The sequence below is a fragment of the Echeneis naucrates genome, chromosome 21 (genome assembly GCF_900963305.1).
Source record: "Echeneis naucrates chromosome 21, fEcheNa1.1, whole genome shotgun sequence".
Taxonomy (NCBI): Eukaryota; Metazoa; Chordata; class Actinopteri; order Carangiformes; family Echeneidae; genus Echeneis; species Echeneis naucrates.
The window spans coordinates 6533238-6556493 of record NC_042531.1 but is presented as its reverse complement, the minus strand read 5'-3'; the positions used below and the strand labels follow the sequence as shown (position 1 = coordinate 6556493).

At 41.8% G+C, this 23256-nt stretch overlaps 1 protein-coding gene across 3 annotated transcripts in view; it reads right to left on the bottom strand.

Annotated features, from left to right (window-relative positions):
• Positions 1-207: 207 nt before the first annotated feature.
• clybl (citrate lyase beta like) overlaps positions 208-23256 on the bottom strand; it is a 52105-nt gene continuing 29056 nt past the window's right edge. Inside the window, exons 3-9 of one of the 3 annotated variants that reach the window (XR_003842369.1) lie at positions 13645-13833; positions 9082-9183; positions 7672-7765; positions 7068-7235; positions 3304-3428; positions 1807-1977; positions 208-1698 (exon numbers count right to left, since the gene is read on the bottom strand). Coding sequence is in view for 1 of the 3 variants with exons in the window: in XM_029530692.1 (XP_029386552.1) it covers positions 1882-1977; positions 3304-3428; positions 7068-7235; positions 7672-7765; positions 9082-9183; positions 13645-13833 (774 nt within the window). In the remaining 2 variants the exon portion in view is untranslated. Of the gene's footprint in view, positions 1978-3303; positions 3429-7067; positions 7236-7671; positions 7766-9081; positions 9184-13644; positions 13834-23256 lie in introns of all 3 variants that reach the window. The other 2 variants (XR_003842368.1, XM_029530692.1) reach the window with 2 other exon arrangements.

Sequence of the window (23256 nt, the reverse complement as noted above, 5' to 3'; positions counted from 1 at the left end):
AGGTCAGAAAAAAAAACTGAAGTTGCATCTTAATGCTTGTGTGTTGAATTTTCTCAAAGAAAAAGAATCAGACATATTTTCTTTTCCTTTGAAAATGCAACAGAATTATTATCTGACAGAACTTGAAGTCATTAATACAAAAATGAAATCAGATTGTACTGCAACAAGATTCAGTCACAAAATGATTAATTCAAATTTTAAGTCAGAGTGAAGTTTAATGTCAATAGCTTCCTTAAATGACAAACCAAACAATAACAGGATACATCATGATGTCAGATCAATACAATACGGGCTAAACAGACTACGAGAAACCAGATTGAGTCATTTCTTAAATATTTTAACATTTACGTCATGCAGGCTGAAGATATGTCATGTTCTACAACTATTCTGCAGAACCCCAGAAAGAGGATCTGAGCAAATACCGTCTGTGGATTGATTTAATCAAAGTCATTCATACCAACTGCTTTATCCACCAACCTCAGGATGTAATGCTCGATTTGGGCGAAAACAAACAAACAAGCCAAATGCAAATTCACGACAGAAAAAGTGAGCCAGGGGTGAGAGAAACATGTGGCCAAATGCCAAAGAGACAGCTTACTGTTGGAGTCTTTGGCTGGGTGCAGGAGTGGTTTCGATCTTTTTGTCTGGTCTGGCCTGGCACAGACCACAGTCCTGCCCCAGACACAATAGATCATACAGTAGGTGAGAGAGAGAGGGAAAGGGGGGGAGGGGGGTGAGGTGGGTAGGGGAGGTATGGTGCCTTTCATTACCATGGTCATCAATGGCACTATTAACCATTCAACACCCCCCCAATTATCCTCCCATCCACAGACAGAGAGACAAAGCCTCGGTCCTGGTCTGCTGGAGCAACATGGCCTCTAATCTGTCTCACTCCAACATCGCACCCACTTCACTGTCTCTGGAAGTCAGATGTGCACAAGCCCTCCACAGAGCCCCGTTGTGTGTTCATTTGTGGCAGAACAACAAACTACTTACTGACCTGGTTCAGGAGGTAATTTCTATGAACGTGACTACTTGTCACCACTGATAAAACGAAGTGCGTTCTCCTGAAACGGTAAGATGAAAATCCAGGTTTAAATGACTGTGGTGAAGTGCGATCAGGTGAAGGTCATGCTGCTGTAACGTGCACATATGCAGTGTTTATTTCTTGTACAGGTCATTGTGTGTCTGATGCATCACGCCCTCCTCATCAAGACTGCAGGCTCCCAACTGCCACAGAGTGAGCTGCCTGTCTTCGCTAAAGAGATGGACACAAAAACACTAAATCGTGAGTTTATGCACTTCCAATTGTGTTTTGTTTTTTTTTCCTCTCCCCCCACAGAGAGGGACTTTGATGTTTGTGAGTCAGACCCTGGGCAGGGGGCTGAGGCCTGACTGGAAGACTGGGGCCCAGTGAATAGATCCACAACAGTGGCTTGTTGTGTTTGTTTACCCTTTCGCCCAGCTGCCTGGACCGATGCAAGAGCATTCATCACGACCTAGGAGAGGCATGCATGGGCACACACACTCCGTAGAGTGACATGATGGCGCACACACTGCACAGAGAGCCAACAAAGTGTCCACACAGGGCAATAATCCTCCACACTCTTTCCAAAGGTTTGGTGTTGTCTCTGGCTATGTGGACTTTGTTTGGCTGAATACATTCCAGGGCACAGCAGTAGTAAAACTTCACCGCAACTGCCAAGAGAAATTCATTTCATGAAAAATTTCAACAATGATTAAAACGGCAAAATAAAACCAAAATTTCCACCATCTTAAAAATCAGTCAGTTTTTACAATTTCTACTTTTTGTCATGAGACCTGAAGCATCTTCATGTTCCTTTGTCGTGCAGTTCCTTGTGTTTTCTCTCACGTTTCCTGCTATTTCTCAGGCACCGTTGTGGAAAGTGTTATGATATTCTGCGCCTGCTTCAGCGAGGGCATGTCAATCATGCTGCCATGGAAGGTGAAGGCACCCTGAACAGTTTTGCAACAGAAACAAGAGGAGAGAGGATCTTTAGAGCAGAGCACGTAGACCATTCAAAGTGCATGTACTTTGGATGCAGATAAAGGAAGCAGATTACTGTGTGAAAAACATGACACAGCACTACAGGACGGATATCAGTGTGCACGCCCCAGATACACACACACTCAGTGTGCATGTGTATCGGGGTGGTGCAGCATGTAATGTCTGAATTTCTACGTTTTTTTTGTATTTAGAGTTTCAGTAATAAATTGCATCAAAATAAACCCATTAAACAAACCACAAGTAAATGTAATTAAATAAGAAAATATTTGAATTCTAAAATAATACACAGAGATCTAAAAAAGTCATTTAAAAGCACCACAAGGGCATCTGTTTGTTTTACAGAAAGAAACATCTCCAGGAAGCTCAAGTCAAAAATATAGTCAATGTCTGGAGGTGAGAATTATGAAAAGCAAGCACCTGTCGTTCTGTAAAACAAAGAGACTGACCCCGCACACTGTTTAAACCATAACACATACACACACACAGAAGGATACACACAATCACACACCACGGCAGAGGGATGGGTAGGATATGAATCCCTCGGGCGATGCTTAGTAGGAGCAGCTCTGGCAGTGAGAGAGGTGTGGGCAGATTGTGTATTACCTCAGCAGATAGCCCACAGAGCTCAACACACAGGATCCAACCATGCACTAAATTAGGAACAATAATATTGTACACTTAATTTGCCCCGTTCCCCCCACCCTCCATCCCCCACCTCCTATGATGTCTCTGAGAGTCACCCAGGGGTGTACAGTATGTATTCTTTGGAACTACAGAGGTGTGTGAGAGGATACACAAAGGAACAGTCTGAGGCTCTGAGCACAGAAAGACCCCTGTCATCTCCACACACAGTCAGCACAGATATTGAATAATGCCGGACACACACAAGAAAGTTCTGAATACCCCAAAATCCCCCAGATTATTCAAGATACCTCCCCGTTATAAATTGATGACAGGATTTACAAAAATGCTTTGTGAGGTCAGTTTAATTTCTGACTGAATTTGATGAACTGAAGAGTTAAAGTCACATTCAAATAAGATTGTAACAACTGACAAACCACAACCATAACAGCAGTTCAGCTGCATGTTCTTTTGGTTTTCTTCACATCTACATCTTTCATGTTATCTAACTCCTTTTCTTTCTATGAGTTTGTTCAGAAATCATCCCGCCAATGGAAAAAAAATGCAAAATTATAGAAAATATTACTCTAACAGAGAGATTTGTTTGTGTAGATTACAATAACGTGACTTGTGGGAGAGGATGTTAGCATTACCTTGCCCTCCTTCTGATGTTGGTCAAAAGCAGCAATCAGTTCTTTGGCCCACTGGACTCTCTCCTGACTGGGGGAGAACTCTTCCTGGACAGCCTGGATCTGCCCTGGGTGGATAACCTGTTTACCTGAGTGCATAACCACACACAAACCGACACACAAACAGAAAGAAAGTGGAATTCAAATAAATGCAAGAACTGTGCCAAAAAAACAAACAAACAAAAATACACTTTTACTTGTTGTTAATTACCCCTTTTACATAACAAAAAAGTTTAGATTTTTTAATGAAGACTGTGGTGCAAATAGCCACAAAAAATAAAAAGGTCTGAAAAATTGGAAAGATTGCTGCTGGCTTCACTGTGAGAGAGACCAATGACACCACCGAGAGAAGAGAGACTAAACTGTGTGTGTGTGTGTGTGTGTGTGTGTGTGTGTGTGTGTGTCAGTATGTTCAGTGACACTGAAGTGAGTCAGTCGGACGTTGTGACATCATGAAGGATATCAAGTATCTCCTCTCCCCTCGCAGCCCTGCTGTCAAGGAGAGACTTTGCTGAACGCTTAGTTAGACTTTGATATGTGAAAGAAGTCAACATGAGCAGCAGACAGAAGGGGAAGGTGGGGGAAGCAGCCGATGAAGGCACGGCTGGGCCTCAACAAACACAAGCTGACTACTACTTCATTTTAAAAATGCTGCAATTTATTTTCCAGTAAAAAATTCTTTGAGCACTTTCTTGGATAATGTTTCAAAGCTGAAAAAAATAAATTCACTCAAATTGTTGCCTTTTCTGTGAAAGCATTTCTACAAACACATCGTTTTCAGAAGTTGCACACCTTTTCTATGATAATTTCAGAAGGGACATCTTGTATCCAATTGAAACAGAAACCCCACATGTAACGTGGAGTTACCCCCCCCCCCCGACTCTCCTGCTCCCACTCCCTCTCAAAATCTGGGCAAACGCCACAGACATAATCCCGTGTACATTTGCAGATCAAACTTGTAGTGATAAGTTAAGGTTATGAAACGTCTGGTGAGAACGACGGCTCAGCGGCAGCCAGCAGGAACTCGACACTTTAGGGCTTAGCTCTGTCACCGACAACAAATCCTTCAAGGTGGCTGCTCAGGCGGGCTGCACGAGCAAAAAAGGAAAAAAAAAAAAAAAATTGGCCCAGGAGAGGTGAGGAGAGACAAGGAGGGGAGAGAGGAGAGGAGAGGCGAGACAGGGGAGGAAGGGGGAGGAAGGGGGAGGAGAGAATCCATTCCCTTCATCCAGCTCTGCTCACCCCAGTTAACCTCAGAAAAAGACACACCACTGTTACACAATCAACACGCTGTAGTTAAGTGCTTGAGCAATTACTGTCAAGAGAACATATTTCATAAACGGCAATTCATAATAAATAGATACCTTTTAGGGATGTGTGCACATGACTAGATATGCTCAAAAGCCATTTTCTTGCTGTGTGTGTGTATGTGCGTTATTACAAATGCATGATTGCTGGTGTGTGTTTGTTAGTGTGAGGCAGACAGGCTGTAACTGCACATTTTCTGTTGGACAAACAGCCTGAGGACTCCCCTGGGCCACACTGGAGATGAGTGAGAGTGTGTGTGTGTGTCTACTATCTCGTATCTGAGTGTATGCTTTGGTTTGTGTGTGTGTCTGCAGTAATAAATTAGTGGCTGAGAATTTTGGTTGTTCTATTTCAGTCCTATGGGAGTATTGTAAATTATGTTTAATTGAAACAATATCTGTGTGTGTATGTGCCTGTTGTGCTTATGCATGTCTGTGGTACATTCTATGAGGAATGACAGAAGAAGAGTGAGTCCTCCTCTGCCACCTGTTTTAGTTTGCTGCTGTAGACGGGAGCATGTTACCACACTGGAACTGGCAGGCTAGAATATACGGTGAGAGGGGTTGTGTGTGTGTGTGTGTGTGTGTGTGTGTGTGTGTGTAGGACAACAGGAGAATGACAGAGTGAGGAAACAAACAGGGTGATTCAGGTGCCCTCCGGTTACAACCCATTGGTTCTCTTAAAATGCATCATTCATGCCCTCCAGCCAATCCTGGCCTGCCATGTGGTGCTGGCATCTCATTGGAGGATTGCTATTTAGCAAAGTGCTCTCAGGCGAATGATGGGCAGGGCCCCGGGGATAGAAGTAAAGCATGGTCCTTGAAAGCAGAGAATATGGTGGAACCATTTTATATTTTCTAGAAGGCAAACATATTTACTGGGATCATTAAGTCAAACACATGCAGTTAATAGTTCGTAAAATAAGATGCTTATAAAGTAAAGATGCTACTATTAAATCCCATAGATAGTTAAAGTCGTCTTCTATAGATTCAGTGTCAATGTTTATGTAGGATTTTGCCTTCTTGCTGTCCTGTTTACCAGTAAGAAGCACTGGGTGCTTGTGTTTCACCAGTACGCTCTGCACTCAGTGCTAATGGGTGCTATAGGTGGCTTAGGTAGTGCCAAGGTCAATTACTGTGCAGGTAGAAGCTTTTGGCTGCACCTTATTATTGCTTAAGCACATTCGGGCCAGTAATAGCTACTAAGATTATACTGTACAAAGTGCCCATGGCTTGTAAGCCACTAATCCATTGCTTTGAATGGTTCTTTCCATATCAAATCTGACCATTAGTTTCATTAAGTGGCTGTTTCCCTTCATCAGCTTTTACCACATGCAAACAACACCACATGCTTTCAACTTCTATTTGTCCAAGAACCAGCAGAAGTAAGCATTACATTTTACATCTTTGCATCCATTTTAGGGAACTCTCATTAAGCTAAGTCTCACATTAGATTGGATAAATATTTCATGTTAGAATTATAAAAATTCAAATGTCAAGTTGCTGACCTCCAACATGTTTTGAAATGCAGGGAGTCTGCTGAGGGGTTTCTGGGTTTTCTTTACAGTTTTTCTTTGCAAAATTCAGTTAAAGCAGCAAACAGCTGACCAAAGCACTGTGCATGATTAAGAAAAAGCTGACTAACTCCTGACGCCACTTCGTTCCTCAAATGACTCTACATTGGAAGATAAATAACAACAAAATACTATGCACAGGTGTCAGAACAATAAACTGTAATTTAGTTCAGGTGGTTTCACCCAACAGGGTCAGTTCCTGAATTTCTTACAGGGATGAAAAGCCATCTTTTGGACTGCAGGAAATAAAATTAATGAAACATTCACATTTGAAAAGCCTGTCCTGCCTTCTGTGGTCTGTTCCATGAAGCCAGTGGGGCACAGACAGACACACAGACACACAGACACAGACACACACACACACACACACACATATTCTGAAAGCGTTGCCTGGCTACAGTCACACACGGCATGCTGTTAAAGTAGATGCTACCAAACTTTGCTAATAACTCCCTTTAATCATACTTGCACACATTCTCACATTTGCATACGAGCAGGTAAGCACCGGAGTGCACACAGAGACACGCAACCACTCATGGCAGGCACAACAGAAATGTCAGGCAAGCATTTAAAAAGAACTGCAGGGTTGTTCACAATCCACTAAAGCAGAGATAAAACTGATGAAAAATATATACATATATCAAACGTTTAAAATGCATTCTTTTTTGGAGTGAGGCGGAAGCAAGACAGTTACAGAAAGACAGTTGAGTTGTGTCACTTTGTCACTGGGAGGAATACAAAGCAAATTTAAAAAAAAGAAAAAAGATGTGAAGCACCTAGATAAATGAGGGGATGGATTTTTTGAGCTCAGGACATGATTTGCAAATGCAGACAGTAGGAAGTTCACCTGTAAAGCCCATGAGAGATCCCTCTCTCGCCTGTCGCCTCAGCCCTTCCACATCTTTGTAGTCGATGTAAACCAGGTCGATAGCCTGCAGCCCAAATGCCTTGGTGGTCACAACCACCTTCTGCCTGGCGTAAAGGAGCTCCCTTGCATCCTTGGTACGTGTGGCACCTATGGAAAAATGAGGGGGTTAATGTTGAAGGAAATGGGGTGAGGTTCAGAGGAGGAATTACAGTGACATAGATTAGATCAGTCTCTCTTCTTTTCATATCTACACACAGTTACATCTGGCCTTTGAATGTTTCATCTTTCTTTAGAAAGAATGAGTTCAAATCCTTAGATTTAGCTGATAGGTCCAGGTTACTGTGCGTCACGTCCATGGACAATACCTATCATTGCTTTTAGTTGACTCATTTTGTGATACCATCCATAAATCACCCCACAAAAACACTATATATGGAACCATTTTCCCTGCAAAACAAAGAAGGGTGAGTAAGCTGAGACATTTACTGTAACTACAGACAGGCTATTAAACTTTTGGAATTTAACACGCAATAAAAACTTTTTGGTCTATGCCTAAGCCCTGTGCAGTAGGTGTAGCAGCTACCTATGCTGGCACAGAAGTCATCAGAGCCAAACACCACGCCGTCATGGTGAAGACCAGCCTTGGGAGCAAGTCGACGAATTTCCTCACATACCGCCTGCAGAGACGAGACGTAGATTAGCATAACACAGGCTGATGAAAGTGACACAGATGCAAACAGGGAAGAAAATATTGGATGTCTTGGTACAAATATCGCTGAGTAAAACTAATTATGCCACAGTAGTTCAAACAATCTGGGGTTTCCTTTGCAAGCAGCAAAAGCATCCGAATCAGGTACCGTCGCAGGATATTCTATATAATAAATAGCCTAATAAATCCCCAGATATCAAACCGGAACCTTTGATAGACGCATTCTGGCTGTACCTATAAATTACATACACGGGAGAAAAACGAGCACTAACGAATAGTCTCAAGAAACTTTGTCATCAAGGGCTACATATTGAAAGTCCACAGCAAGTTTGAACCAGTCAGGTACAGAAACAACCACATATTTCCCAATTTAAACGTTATTTAGGCTTATTGGAGACTGCCTTTTATTTGGCAATGTTTTGTTCTGTTGCACATGTATGTAGATGTGAATATTTTTTATAAAGAAAAAAGGAATTTTGGTCACAAACAGAAATATTTACACACACCTATCCCTGTACTGACATCATCAGCCAAGAGTATTGAATGGAAATTAAAATGAATTGATATATCCGGATTGTTATGGTCTATGGTGAAGAGTGCGAAACAATGAGAACACATCTCCTGCTTTAGTTGGCCTCCAAATTAATTTCACCACTGTGCCAGAGCGATTTTTTATTTTTTTATTTTTCATGTTTATAACCTGGGGTTCAGTCTGGGCAAAGATACAGGGTGTTCTCAAGAAAGCACACAGAGGCACCCCCTGTCATCAAAACACACAGACACACAACCGCAAACACAATCACAGAATTAGAGTGGGGAGCTGAACGACAAATCAAAAGAAATAAGGACAGCTTGCTTCTCCCCAAATGCCCCAAACCATGCCCTTTTCCCCATGTAGCTGAAGGTCGTGCTGTACTATAACAGGAGTTGCTTTGATGCTTGCCAAAATATCATTAAGAACTTTTCCACTATGATGATATTAAAACAGTTCTAATTAAAAAATGTCAGCATGTCTGGAAAGGGATAGAGAGAGACACCCAGACAGACACATTGAAAGGAAACAAAAAAAAAAAAAAAAAAAAAAAAAAAAGGCTCAAAAGGCTCATTTTGCGAGACTGTCCGAAAGCTTTGAATCCTTTTCATTTTGAACACGTGCAGCGCTGGCTGATGCAGTCTTTAATCTAAAGTGAACAATGGAGAAACAGCAAAATATCTTACGCAGGCAGTTTTTTTTTTTTTTTTTTTTTTTTTTTGGGGGGGGGGGGGGGGTTGTTTGTAATTTACCTTAAAATTGAGTAGGCCCACAGCAGTTTCCACAAAGGTGACCAGGCGAATGGGTTCTGTCAGCGCCCGTCCTTTCAAGTTGTGTTGAAACCTGTCAACAAACTTAACACAAAAGGCCAATCTCACGCACAGCTCATTAACAACACCTACTGTTCTTGTGAATAGGAAACAATAAACACCCAAATAACCACAATGAATTAATTTGTTCTTATTACTTTATGCAATCACAGTTGTCACATTTATCAGATTGTCTGTGTGTAGTTGGAGCACATATATCCTCTGTGGCTTTTTGCTGTTATAAGAATAGCTTTCGGGCTTGAGATCAGCTTGAATCCTTTTGTGGTGCTGTCGATAATGGTTTTAAAGAAACACTGTAGTTTTCTTCAAGTTCTTGCTTTTCTGTAGTGGCAGATTGTTTGTACTGCTCTCAGTGGATTAAATCAACACATTATTAGTTATGAGAATGGGAAAAACTGGAAGCTCACACGGATACTGTACTATTTTGTTGAAGAGAATTTAGAACTGGAAAGAAAAAAAATGTTCAGCAGTAAACGATACGACACATCTTTCAAAATACACAGTGTGGTAAGACAGACCGTAATCTTATTGTTCAAAAACAAATATTGACACCTTTATTACCTACACTGTTTCCACTGCAGTCCTTATTTAGAAACACATCTATGAGGGTTCAAATAGCAGAAAAACGAGCACAGGAGAGCAGCAACAAAAGCGAGTGAAATGAAATATTTTACATTATCACCAGGGTTCCCCCCATCGTCTGAAGTCTTCTCCTCTACCTTCTTTCTGAGGCTCTGTGCAGCTACAGCATGTGCTTCCCTTGAGAGTGTGTGCACACATGTAAATGTGCCCATGCACGTGCAAGCACATGCATACACATGGCAAACCAAAGAGGAATGAAAAAATAAATAAAAAAAACCTTTTAAAAAAAAAAAAGGAGAGAAGAAACAAGATTTGGAATGTCTACGAATGTGTTTTACTCCTACATTATTCTGTTTTTGCATGCACACCCCCCTGCGTCTCCTTCTCCTCTATGTGGTGGAGAACACGGAGACTGGAGCAACAATCAGAGTGTGATGTGACACTTTACTGAGGCCTTTATTCTGCATGACTCCTGCTAATATGCAAGCTCACCTAAGTAGGGCTTTAAAACCAAGTTTAATTCTTTGAAGACCAAAGCATTCCAATTTTTTCCAACAGACCAGTTCACAGCTAGCTCTGGACTGCCAGTGGGGTAGCCCAAATTCCTAAATCTATCATCTGGAAACACACAAAAGCCCCCTTCGTCAGATATTTCCTTTCAAAGCCAGTGCCCCCCCCCCCAAAAAAAAAGGAGTTAAAAAAAGCTCAGAGTAGAAATGTCTAACTCCATGTCCCCCCTTCCTCTCCTTTTTCTCATTCCCTCTTTGACACACCAGGAAAAAGACCGATATAAATAACCTCAGGTACAGCACTGCTATTTTTCCAAATAAAGAGCAAAATAACCCCCGTGCTCGCACTCACCACTCTTGTTCTTGAAACTGAAAGAGTGGGCCTCCATTGAAGGATTTCAAAAATAGGGGCAATTTTAATCATCTCTCCATTCAATCTCAGTTGGATAAATCATATCTGAGAGATTTGCATAAATACAAACCATCAAAGACTTTTCATCTTCAAAGAGGTTTTCAAGACCCAATAGGCTTTGTACTGTAATCATCTGAGGTCACAACCCTGTGGGAGCAAGGCTGCTATGGCAACATAAAAACTAACGCTGGGGGCTTAGCATAATATCCCCCCCCCCCCTTGCAAACACAGGAGTGTGTGTGTGTGCGTGTGTGTGTGTGAAAAGAGGGAGCAGATAAACCTATTGCTGTGACAGAGGGAACTAGGTGTATGTGGCCCATTGCGAGGAAACCTGGCTGATATTACACAGACAGATTAGCACCACTACGCTGCGCCACACAAACCTGAGCATGGCCGCGGCGAGCCACGCAGACTGTTTAGATTGTGCTGACGGAAAACAAGTGACGGCTCAATGCAGCACCACTGGCTAAAAAGCCTCCGAGGCTCTTTGATTACACGTTTCTGTCGTTCTGCTGTATTCTCTTCTTCAGCTATTATACACTTTGAGGGCCTGATTTACACTGCGTAAGAGCTGCTTTGGTCCTCGCCCATTGTTCTTCTGGTGCATCCAGCAGCCATTAGCTGTCAATGGCTCTCAAAACTAGGACCCATTAAAGATGTTATTCACTAGTGAATTGATAAAAAGAAAAGAAAAAGAAAAAAGAAGAAATAACACTTCTTCTTGCCATTCAAAGACACGCTACAAACAAGCCCTCTGACAATTTCACCACCCAATCATGAAAAGAGAAGGAGGGAGAGATGGAGCTAGAGAAAGGAGGCTATAGTGGGACAAGTTTCAATTAATTTTCTTCAAAAGGGGGCCAGATTAAATGTTTCCGGCCTGCTGAAGTGTTCATTTCACAGAGGGGAAGCGGAGAAAGGGATGAGGGGAGGGGACAGGAGGAGGAGTAGAGGAGGAGGAGCAGGACAGGGTGTGATTCTTTTGGTCCCAGTGCACACCAAATAGTGTGGTGGGCAAAGAATGCACATGGCTCCGAATCTGTGTGAGAATTGTCCTCGGACAAAGGAGGGAGTTACGCCTGTTATAGCCCAATAAGGCCTGTCAGTCACACAAGGGCTGGGGGAGAAGAGAAAGGCAGAGCTAAAGATTTCCACACAAAGGGAAACAAGCAAGTCCATCTTTTAGCAACAAATCAGTCTGGAGGTTTCTGTGCTAATATCAATAAAAAGGGAGAAAAATAAACAAGTGAGGGATTTACTGCGCTGTCTGACAAGAGTGGAAAGAAAAAAATCTGACATGCTTACAACACTAACACAAGGATACATACACACACAGACACACAAAAGCGCACAGATGCACAGAAAGTCATGTGGAAAGCAGACCCAGCAAAAGCTGACAGGGACAAAGATAAGATTAAATGGGCATATATGAAAGAATAAAGGTCCAGGGCTTCAAACTTGACTTTGCCTCAGAAACACACGTGCACCTGCTGATAGATGGGCAAAAACCACAATAAACCGGAGGTGAAAACAGATTTACAGCACACTTAGAAAAGAAACGTAGTTTGGCCACTGCCTTGTAAGTGTTTCTTGCCACAAAAAAATATTTTTTTGGTTTAGTTTTTTTTTTTTTAAATCTAGCCAACCAATTATCCACATTTTAAAGCTCAATGAGTTCACAGCGACAGTCAACACAATAATAAAGATAAAAGTAATGATGAAAATAATAACAGGTGATTTTTTTAATGCTCCATGTAGAACAAAAGCTGCGTCTTTTAAGTGAGGAAAAATAGCAGGAGAAAAGGCCGAGCTCAGGCAGAGAATTAGTGAACACCTGTCAGCAATTATAGTGGGAAGAAAGAAAGGGCAGCAGGAAATAGACATGTTCTAATTAAAACCACTAGTTAAAAACTTCCTGCTCCTGCCCAAGACCACGTCTGAGTGTATGCTATGTGTATGCATATATCTTATAAAACACACATATGCATGTGTGCAGACTAGACACCTTCCCGTCACCTCAAATTACTCCTCCGTCAAATTTTAATTTCCCTTCTTGCTTAAGCTGCAACAACTGTGTTCACACTTAAAAACAGTAAAGGAAGCACACATGCAGCCTGGTTCCTCGTGGGAAGTGAACCATATGGAGCTGATCAGAAAGGCCAGCATTAATGATGTCACTGTCTCCTGACCTTTTAGGACCTGACATCCGTACGGCGCCCCTTTATTAGAAAGCCAGAGGGATGGCCAGGCCGGGCAAACACCTCTTAACTAGGGCACGGTTCTAAGTTTGTATGAACAAATTGCTAACGGTAATTTCTAAGAAAAAAAAAAAGAAAAAAAAAAAGGGAGGAATATTGGTGGGCAGTCTTTACAGTAAGTCAAATCTGCTCAGTCAGTTTGTGATAGATACGCAAGTTCCCTCTGATCCAATAGAGCATCAGCAACTGGGGAGTTTTTTCTAAAGTGGACAGTGTATTTACACGATCGGTATATAATATGAATGTATCATAGTATCATGTGATATTTTTATTTTGTATCTCTGTCTGAATGAGTACTTCTAAAAGTTAAATTAAATACACTGTTAAGGCAGTCTCCAGCAAGTTTAGCAGTGGCAAAAGGCACCTTTGTGTTTTTCCTGAAAGCTATCGGCCTTCTGAAGCTAATCCGAAGAAACGTCATCCGTTTCTTGAGCTGCGGCCAAGAAAAACACTTTGTCTGTCCCTGAGTCCTGCCACAGGGATCAATTCCCACTTTTACTGGGAAATATATGGAAAAGTTTGTTATGATTTCTTTGAAGATTTCCGTGGTTTCCAATTACTGCATGAGTTAGTATAAAATCACCCTGCGTTTTTAAAAAAGGCACACAGACGTGAAGAGAGAAGTGCCTTTTAAGATTTGCTTCATTTTTTCTCCAATGTTTTTTTCTTCTTTTTTTTTGCTCATTTGGCATTATTTTTGTCTTGTCAGAGAATTGTAACTTACCCATTGCACCTCCTGAGTGTCTTCAACTTTGGGTAACATGATGGCAGGAGGGAGAACCTCACCCTGCAGGATGACCTGAAGGTCAGCTTCAGCTAAGCCACTGGACACCGAGTTCACCCTCACACACTTTTCAGTCCGGCCCAGATCCAGCTCCCCGAGCATCCTGGTAATGGTTTCTCTGGCCTCCGCCTGCAGCAAAGAAACATAAAACATCAGCAGAATACCTGGTTAATGTAATGCATTTAGTCTGATTACAGTTTAGAATAATTAATAAAGATGCTAAATTACTCACACTGTGTGAAGTTGTGACATTAAAATGTCTGCCTATTGAAAGCAAGTGCAGTCATTGCGAGGCGCTGCGATCACTGTATTAATATACTAATTAAAAAGCTCAATTAGGATGAAACGAGAAGTGCCATTGTATATGCACTTAGAATAATAAAAATTCATGGATGTAAACCACCATCAATAGAAATAACTGAAATATTTTTGAAAACTGAAATTTCCTTTGAGGAAGTGTCCCTCCATAAGAAATATTGACTATTTTATTCATACCATGCATGACTGTACTTATAATGATAAACAGCATTACAGACACAAAATCTGCATGCTCAAAAAGGGAAATTTATAAAGCACGTCAATTTGGGATAGATCACATTATGGTGAGGCATTAACATTAAAAAGACACACAATTCAGCACACTTCTGCGCTTTCCCTTGACTCAAGTTCATCTATACACAGTAGGCCACAAATCAACAGAACGGAGGCTGTACACTCAACGGAGGCATTGTATGAGCTGGGCAGGAAGAGAGATGAGGAGGATGGAAAAAAAAATATCAAAGAGAAGCCTACAGTTCCAACTTCTATCAGTAACACAGTAGCACACGCTGCTTTATTCAAACCAGATGCTGGTCTACAAGAATGAGAGAAAGAGAGATGGAATAGGAAGAGAAGTCAAGAGAGGCTCTCTGGAAGAAATGTGGTCCGAGTTAAGCAGTATGAGGAAACGGTAGCTTAGGAGTTGTCAGGTCAGATCAGATGCTGGCGCTTTCGATTTGTATGTATGTTTAGAGAAGCTAAGATTGAGATTTTTGTTTGGTTTTTTTTGTTTGTGTTTTTACCTCCTAGGATCATTCATGTTGCTAAAAATCTTTTTAATAAGTGAAATAATCACAAACTGAAATTGGTTACAAACTTTTATAATAAAATGAGGGTATTTAAAATACTGCTTCAGCTGGTGGCAAATGTGGCATCCTGTGAGGCAACGGAACCTTGTGCTTGGTGCTAACTTGCAAACGCACTGCAATTTCTTTCTTTCTTTCTTTTTTTTTTGCTCTAATAACATCTGAAGGGAAAATCCAAACCAAATGATCATTAGTGGACTTATCACTGAAGTAATGTGTGTGTGCATGACAGAGAAACTGTAGACAGATATAACGCGGAGAGCTCATAGATCACATTCTCTTGTAAAAACTAGTGGACTAGAGTCGACCCAGGTTCAGTTGTATTAGATCTTATAGGGACCCCTCAAGGGTCACAGGACTGCTTCTGAGACAAAACAGCCCCTGCTCTGATCTCCTGGAATGCAGAACTGTACTTGATATTATGAACACCACTTCACTATCAATAAAATATGGTATCAAAGTACATATCAAAGATTTGCTCGGATTTAATAGGGGTCATGAGCGGGCTGGACTGCTGCCTGTCATCTGCATCTCCTTGTTCCCTCATTGAATGGGACACAAGGGATTGTCGCACCGTATGATGAGTGCACTGTGATCTTTGACTCTTACTCAAGTGTTGCTCTAACCTCTCTGTTGCTCTATCCTACTGTCGCTCTCATAAAGCCAGATAGACCCATAACTATATGGTGGTAACTTAAAGCGGATGGAGCGATTTATGCAGCCATAATTCACTATTCATAAACCTGCTACTTGGTGGATAAAATTCTGCCTGTCCCACTGCAATTCATGGTTACTGGAGAAAATTGATATGTTAGAACCCCTGGCTGCTTCATATGCCAGGAGTCACACTGATCCCTGCCCAAACAAAATAAATAGCGATCCAAATGATCAAAAAGCATGGTTTATAACATTCACAGATCAAGTAGACTGGAGAGGGCTGGTTCTCTTGCTCCAACCTCAGTCTGACATACAGGCAGCCTGCATGTATAGTCTAAAATTCTCTTGATGTAACAAGATATCACCCATTGCAGTGATCGTCTCCGGCGCTTTTCTCCTTTTGCAATAGCATTTCTGAAAACATGACTCCAGGAAGGAGCTGGCCAGGTCACAATCCACCACCCTTGCTTTTATCTCTCCAAAGTAAGAGAGAGATTATTCTGCCAGAAACCTTGACCCCTATGGGTTCTGCTACTCCGCTCTGAGCTTGAATAAAGCCCTTTGAAAAGGAGATATTTTACATTAATGGACAGGCATCCAACAAGTTGCTTCAAAGCTCCCTGCCCAATCACCTGGTGTCCTATGGAGAGCTCACCCCAACGTCAGTTCCACCTCTTCTTTGATTCCCTCCATCATCTTCATCATTAGAAGCTGACACGCGGGCAGGTGGGCATTGCAAGCAGTCGGCCAAGCAGGCAGGGCCGCTGAATGCATATATGCACACACTTTTCAAGTGCAGAAAGGCTGACCTTCCAGGAGAGCAAGGGCAGCTCCTCAACACACAGCCCGAGACTTGATGCCCAGGATCCTACAGAGTGCTGTGTATACATGACCCAGCATGGCCACTGCCTTGTAGACACCACATCAGACTGGAGCATCCAAACTGATGTGTGTACAAGTCACAGCGGGACCACCTTCCTCTCCCACATTAGATCATGGATGTCCAGCTCCGCTGTCACTCTGCTTTAAACAACTAACGTCAAACATCGCCTCTGGACAGACTCTGAGTGTAGACTCACACTCACTGTCCCTTCATTCAATTTGAATTACATCTCAGTGCTTTGGTAGTTACTGTACATACTGGACAGGAAGGACGGCATGACACGCCCTCAGAAAGAGCATCACATGGGGTATAATAATTTTTTTCTTAGTTAAAACAGCAATGATGCATAAAGAGAAAGAAAGTGAAATGGCACAAATTGGGATTAAAAAAGTCATAAAAAAAAAATCTGCAGACAGCAACATATGTGATGCAAGGTGTGGTGCACAGACACATCACACCTTGTCTAGTCTGAAAGAATATACTTGTGGTTTTGAGTAAAGTGGGTGATCATGAGCCACAATCGGCATTTTTTTCCCCTTGAGAACTGACATTTTGTACCCTGCTGTGCAGCTTGCAATGCCATTTAAAATGAGCTGCAACCTATTGCAGGTGATGGCTGCCTGCCTTAAGTGTGACTGCGTACGCATTTGTTTGTCTGCCTGAACAAGAGTGTGTGTGTGTGTGTGTGTGTGTGTGTGTGTGTGTGTGTGCGCAGTTGCAAGCTTCAAGGTATAGCGGATAGGTTTTGACAAGTGACATGCTGCACGCCAGAAAGCTGGAGTGTGATGACTGACTAATTCAGGCTAGATTGATAACTGAGATGTAGCAGAAGGAGATTCAGGCATTCACCCTGTCAGCTGGAAACACACTGCGTTATCTGCTATCCTGTCAGGGCAGACAAGATATAACTAACAGGACAGAGAGGGAGGAATTTGTAAGTCATGAAACCTGCTTGTCATAGTTGGTGAAAACTGACAGACCGAGCTGGGAAAAAAAACAAAACAAAAAAACCCAAAACAAAACAGATAGTTATTACACAGCACTTATACACTTTAATTAGCCATGAAAAGATCTCATTAGAGCTATTTAGTTACACTTCATCACAGGCAGCTTTTCAATCTTTTCAGGGAATAAAATCCCAAGGCTTTGTATCCTCACTGAACTGAGGAGGGAGGGCTCATCATTCAGTATTTTAATGTTTGTACTCACAACAACACTAACTAGGACTCACACCCTGACATCAACTGGTTTCCCAAATGAGTGTTTGATTTTAAGACTAGCTGTTATCAAGATAAGTGGCTGGGACTAAGATCAGTTGTTCAAATTGATAGCGTAAGGAGCAAGACCGTGCTTGTGTGCACATTATAACAAAAATAATCATTTGTAAAAATGAAGCACAAATAGAGTCAATAAAATATGTCAAGAATATTGTTTCATGTAATCTAGGAATGCGCTAGAAAGTTCTTGAGGCTGTGCAAATGAAACTGTGGCTGGGTAATGAAGCGGAAACAAAATACATTTTGGCAGATGCCTACAAGTAGTGATGTCTTTCCCAGCTGCCTGGAACTGACTCAGCCTGGGGTCATAATTAGTCTGTGTGACAAAAGGTGAATATGAAAGCAAAATAAGAAAATAAACTGTAAAGACGAGGTGAAAAAAGGGGGGCAGTAATTAAAGAGAGAATTTTGTGCAAATCGATAATGCAGTTGGCTATTAATAGAGACCCAGCGTCTATTAGTAGGAGGCCACTACCTTGAATAGTTATTTTAAAAAGGTGTATTTTACTGTTGTTTCCAAGTTTTGAAATTATTCACAAATATCAAACTTAGTCTATATCCTCTACATACTGATTTAGTAGGTGAAGTAGTAAATCATTTGAAAATGATTGTAATAGCTAGGTAACTTCTCATTCGCTGCCATTTTGACAGAAAATGAAGATATATTAAGATGCAAAATGAAGACATAGCCACCCCCCCCGTCTCCCTCGTGCACCCACATCTGGTCCATTCCTCTTCCCTGCCCATTCTTTCATGTTTTCCTCTCCTTGTCGCCTTCTCCATCATCACTCATCTTACTAGGGTTACTCTTCCAAGTGTTGGGTGCACTGCACAGCCCACGTAGCACAGAGCGGTGCGGACAGCAGCTCTGCCAGTGAAAACATAAGAGTGTAACAGGATAATGAGAGAGGGAGCAAAGATCTTTCTATTCTCCACGGCTCAGCATTTTCTAAACCCTCACTCAACCTCAATTCACGCTCCTTGCCCATGGTATCTGGAGTTGCTGCAAAAGGGAGTGTTTCAAAAGACAAATCGAATGAGAAAGCTGAAATATAATATGCGAGAACTACAGCTTCTATTTTAAAATAAAAAGATGATTAAAACATGGAAATCATTTTTTAAGCTTTTACTCTTTAAAAGGCCTACTTTCTTTGTGTGCAAGAGAAGACCTGTTCCTTCCTTGATTGGAAGTAATGAATGCTCATCACAGCACTGTCATCACTCTCTGCTGTACTGAGACCTCACATTCGCCTGTGGTACCCACCCAAAGGACTCCAAATGATACCTGACACACAACACTATGCAACAATTTAAGTAGCAGCCTCAATATGATTTAGATGGCACACTAACTTGTAATAGAGAATGGAGCCACTTTCATTTCCACGCCACATCCCAAATGCTTTTTCTTGCACTTTGTAACAAGCGTTTTGGTACAAAGTGTGTAACTCGTTACAGCCTTCAATTAAAATAGGTCTTAAGAAAGCCACCTATAAAAATAACTTCTCTTTATCCTCACTGTCTCAGAACAGGTGAAGATACTAGTTCCTAGCATTTATATTTCAGCACACAACTGCAACTGGTAGCTCCACTTCTTATCAGTTAGATTGGCTCAAAAATCGAGTAGACAGCAGAGGACAGTGAGATTGCTGTTGTTGCGTTTCTTGCCAGAGTGATCGACAGGCTCTTATTTCCTGTGCATGAGCTGTTTGGAGATATGATGTCCCCTGTATCATTAACCGCTTGTTCCCAAAGCTGAACACAGCCGGAGTAATTACCACTTGTGGCTGTAAAGGCTCCTGTTGCCACTGCACTGCCACTAGTTAAATAGTCTTGGTTTAACACACACACACACACACACACACACACACACACACACACACACACACACACACGATGACAGACAGTAGACAGAGTTTGGAATTGAAGTCTTTCTGATTTGGCTGGAACAGGGTCCATTTTCTGGCTGAGCAGCTCCCAGCCCTTTTGCAAAGCTTGGCAGCCTGACTGGGAGTTTCTTTCAGGTCTCATGGGTCTCCCAAGAAGTTGAGCACACACATCCACACGTATATACGGGGATGTAAACACTCACACGCGCGCACACTCATACTGGCACAAATGTTCAGTATTCATAATTCAAGTGGCTAACATAATTTCCCAAGAGTTCATTCTGTCAAGAGTTTAGCCATTTGAATGCACTTAAATGGAGAGCAGATCTCTTCAGTGTCCTCTGGAATAACACAGTGAGCACTGAACTGAGGTCATGTATCAGGTGACAGTTGGCTGCATAATTTATGTAAAGTTGAAAATCTCTGGTGTCAGACACAGTTCATGCATAGAACATTGCTCATACAACAACTGCACTACATCCAAAAAAAAAAAAAAGGCAATGGAGTGAAGATAATAATTTCATGCACTCAATGTGGCCTCTGTGCTTCCCTCACTGCAGCCAGAGGGGTGTATCCCTGAAACGGTGGATAAGGGGTGGAGAAGCAGAGAGGGCATCAGTCAACCACCACTGTCAACAGTTCGTAATTTCCCCGAAAAACTAAAGAATTTGAAATAGGACTATTAATAAACATAACATGATCAGCTCAATAGGCCAGATGTGGTTTTATGGCTTTCTTGTATTATAATACAGTACCGTTAAACTTCATGACATACTGTCTGTATCCTATTATTTTAAATCAAAGAAAGTCATTTTCCAAATATTACTTCACTACAAAAACTGATGGGCAGTTTTAATGACACCCATGTACACACGAGACAAAAATATGGCTTCCAGATGGGTCCAATAAAAGCCACTAAGGATACTGATCGGTACCAACAGTGGATGTTTTAGGGAGTAACATATTGTGAATGAACTTATTAAATGCTGACAAATGGCTTTAGTTCTGTTCTGTGCTGATTTCAGGATACCAGTGCGTCATACTTGAGTGATGTCCAGTTTCCTGCCAACTGAAACGTGTTGTGTATTCACTTGCATGTTTATGTGTGCGTGTGTGAACGTTTGCCTGCATGTCTACATGCGCAGACGTAAGTCTCTGTGCAACTTTGTGCTCTGCATGTCTTGTGTGCTCGTGTGCATTTGTAGGCACGCGCTTGTGCGCGAGAGGCGCACCCCGTCGTGCCGGCTGCGCCACCATGCCATCTGGAGAGGAAATCGAGTGTGAAGTACAGTATAGTTTGGGACCAAGCTCCGTGGCAGTGGCTCAGCAGTTAGTTCATTAGTTCCAAACTTCCAGGGATTAGGAGAGAATCTCTATGGCAGGGAGGCAGGGGGGAGTCAGGGAGGATGGAGGGACCCATGTGGGGAAAAGAGAGGGAGAGACAGAAACACCAGGAGGAACACCGGACTACAGGGCACTAAGTAAGAGAAAGAACATGAGGGAGAGATAAACAATCTTAACCCTGAGGACCCTGGAGAGGGGAGATGAGCGAGAGAGAGGGACAATGAGGGAACAAGATGGCAAGGGAGAGAGGAGGAGAGAGGACAGGTGTAGCCGTCAGTTCCGCTCCGGGGTTTCAACCTGCCCTCCCTCTTCCTCCACCCCACTGATCATACAGATATGATGATATGTGTAAGAGTGTTAGAGCAGTCAGCCTTGTCCTCCCTCCCCTCTCCCCTCCTTATTCTCTCCCCTCTGGGTCCGTGGTGACAGTGAGCAAGCTCTGGGAGGCTCCTACCCTTTACTCCCTTTATCATCTTCCTGTCTCTGAAGCAGTCAACATTACCTCCAAGATGGAGCATAGACATTTCCAGAGTCAAAGCAGCAGGCAATTAAAGCCAGCAGTCCTCGATTTCAATTTTCAAGAGCAGGAGGAGGTGTGGGGGGGGGGGCACTAACCTTCATTGTGCACCTTTTTGTCATGAATATCCTTCCCTGTTTTAAGGTGAAGGTGAAAGATAATGAAAAGAATACATTAATGAACACATAACAGGAGGGTGGGTCAGGGCAGTAGCCCTATTTAAGGCCTATCCATGCATGCTCAGAAACTAACCTCACGTTTCACCTCACCTATTGTTGTCTTGTGGTTGAGAATGGCATTTAGCAAGCTCACTCTCTTCTTAGCTGTCATTCTCTATCCCTGAAAGCACCAACCATACATTAAGACTCCATTGTTGAAGTCTGGCATTTCTTGGCGAACACACAGCACCGGCTGAGCTGTTGTCATGGTGAATATAGTCACAGCTAATGTATACACTGTACTGTAAAAGCAAAGTCTCACCATTTCCTTTCAGATTTGCAAATGATAATCATGCATAGGACAGATGTGAGCTCACGGGAGCAATATAAATTTATCACATTAAAGCTTTTAGCCAGGTGAATAGAACATGTTCCCTGACAAACACAAAACTGTTGGTCTGCGACAGCACACATTCTTCAATTTTAATTTTATCTTGGAAATAAAAAACTATGTATTGCTGCACAAGTTTAACTAAGCAAAAGGTGTGCCACAAGGTACTACTTTGGGGCACCTAGGCCTGTTTCTAGGAAGTTGAAAAAAAAAAAAAGTGCACAAATTTATTAAGACTCAGATGTGATTTTTAATCTCTGAGATTTCACGAGTTAATTTCCTATTGCTGAACTGTGCCGTTTTTAAAAAAGCTTCTAAAACCAAACTTCTTCCTCTCAAAGTTGCACATATTAACAGCTGCAAATTTGCATTGGGGTTTTTTTATGCATAAATTTTAACTACCATTATTGTTCATAACATTTTAATTCTATGTCCATCATACTTAATAACAATGCTCTAATTTTTTAGAGTCTTTAGAGTCAAAGTCTTTACACATTGGATGTTTGGTTACAATGACAAAAATGACTTGCTGAAGTAATTTAGACATACCTTATTCCCTCACTCGCATATACATGAACACAAAATATTTCCTCAATACAGTGTTCAACATGGCTAAATACAATTTACAATTAAAAAGAACGTACGAGGATTTATGACCTCTATTCAGACAGTAAACTACATATTTAGTAAATGTAAGTATGCATTAAATAAGAAAAAAAATAATGATTATGCCAAATGGATTTCAAAATAAAGTTACAAAGTAGTATTAATTTCAACTATCGCACATACGCGCACACACAAACACACACTGTTCATCCATCAGGAAAAAAAATATCTTAAGGGAAGGTATAACTACACAACAACCCCCATGGATTTCCAATTGCCACAGTGGTGAAGGAAGCTGAGAGTGTGGGAAGTGTAGAAAGGATGCCAGTAGGAAAGGCACATTTTGTTATTTGGTAAATAACTAATTTTTATATTACACAGTATGACCCGGCTTACACATAATAGGTTACAGGATTTTTGGGACACTGTGTCAGACTATGGCAGCAAAGAATAGCTGAAATCCGTTCTGGTGCCATGCTCTATACCACACAGTACTGATGGAGCTGGCTCAGAGAAGAAAAAAGAAATGGGATTATAAAGGCAGAAAACAGTTGAGGTATAGCACTATTTCTCTGCGTTTATTAGAGATATTTTGATTCTGAATACTCAGAATTCCACCGGCAGGAGGAGTAGCCAGCCAGCCAGCTGAGACAAATTAGTCCTTATTTATGGTAAACCATTGCTGTCCTGTAGCTAATGTAAGTTCCCC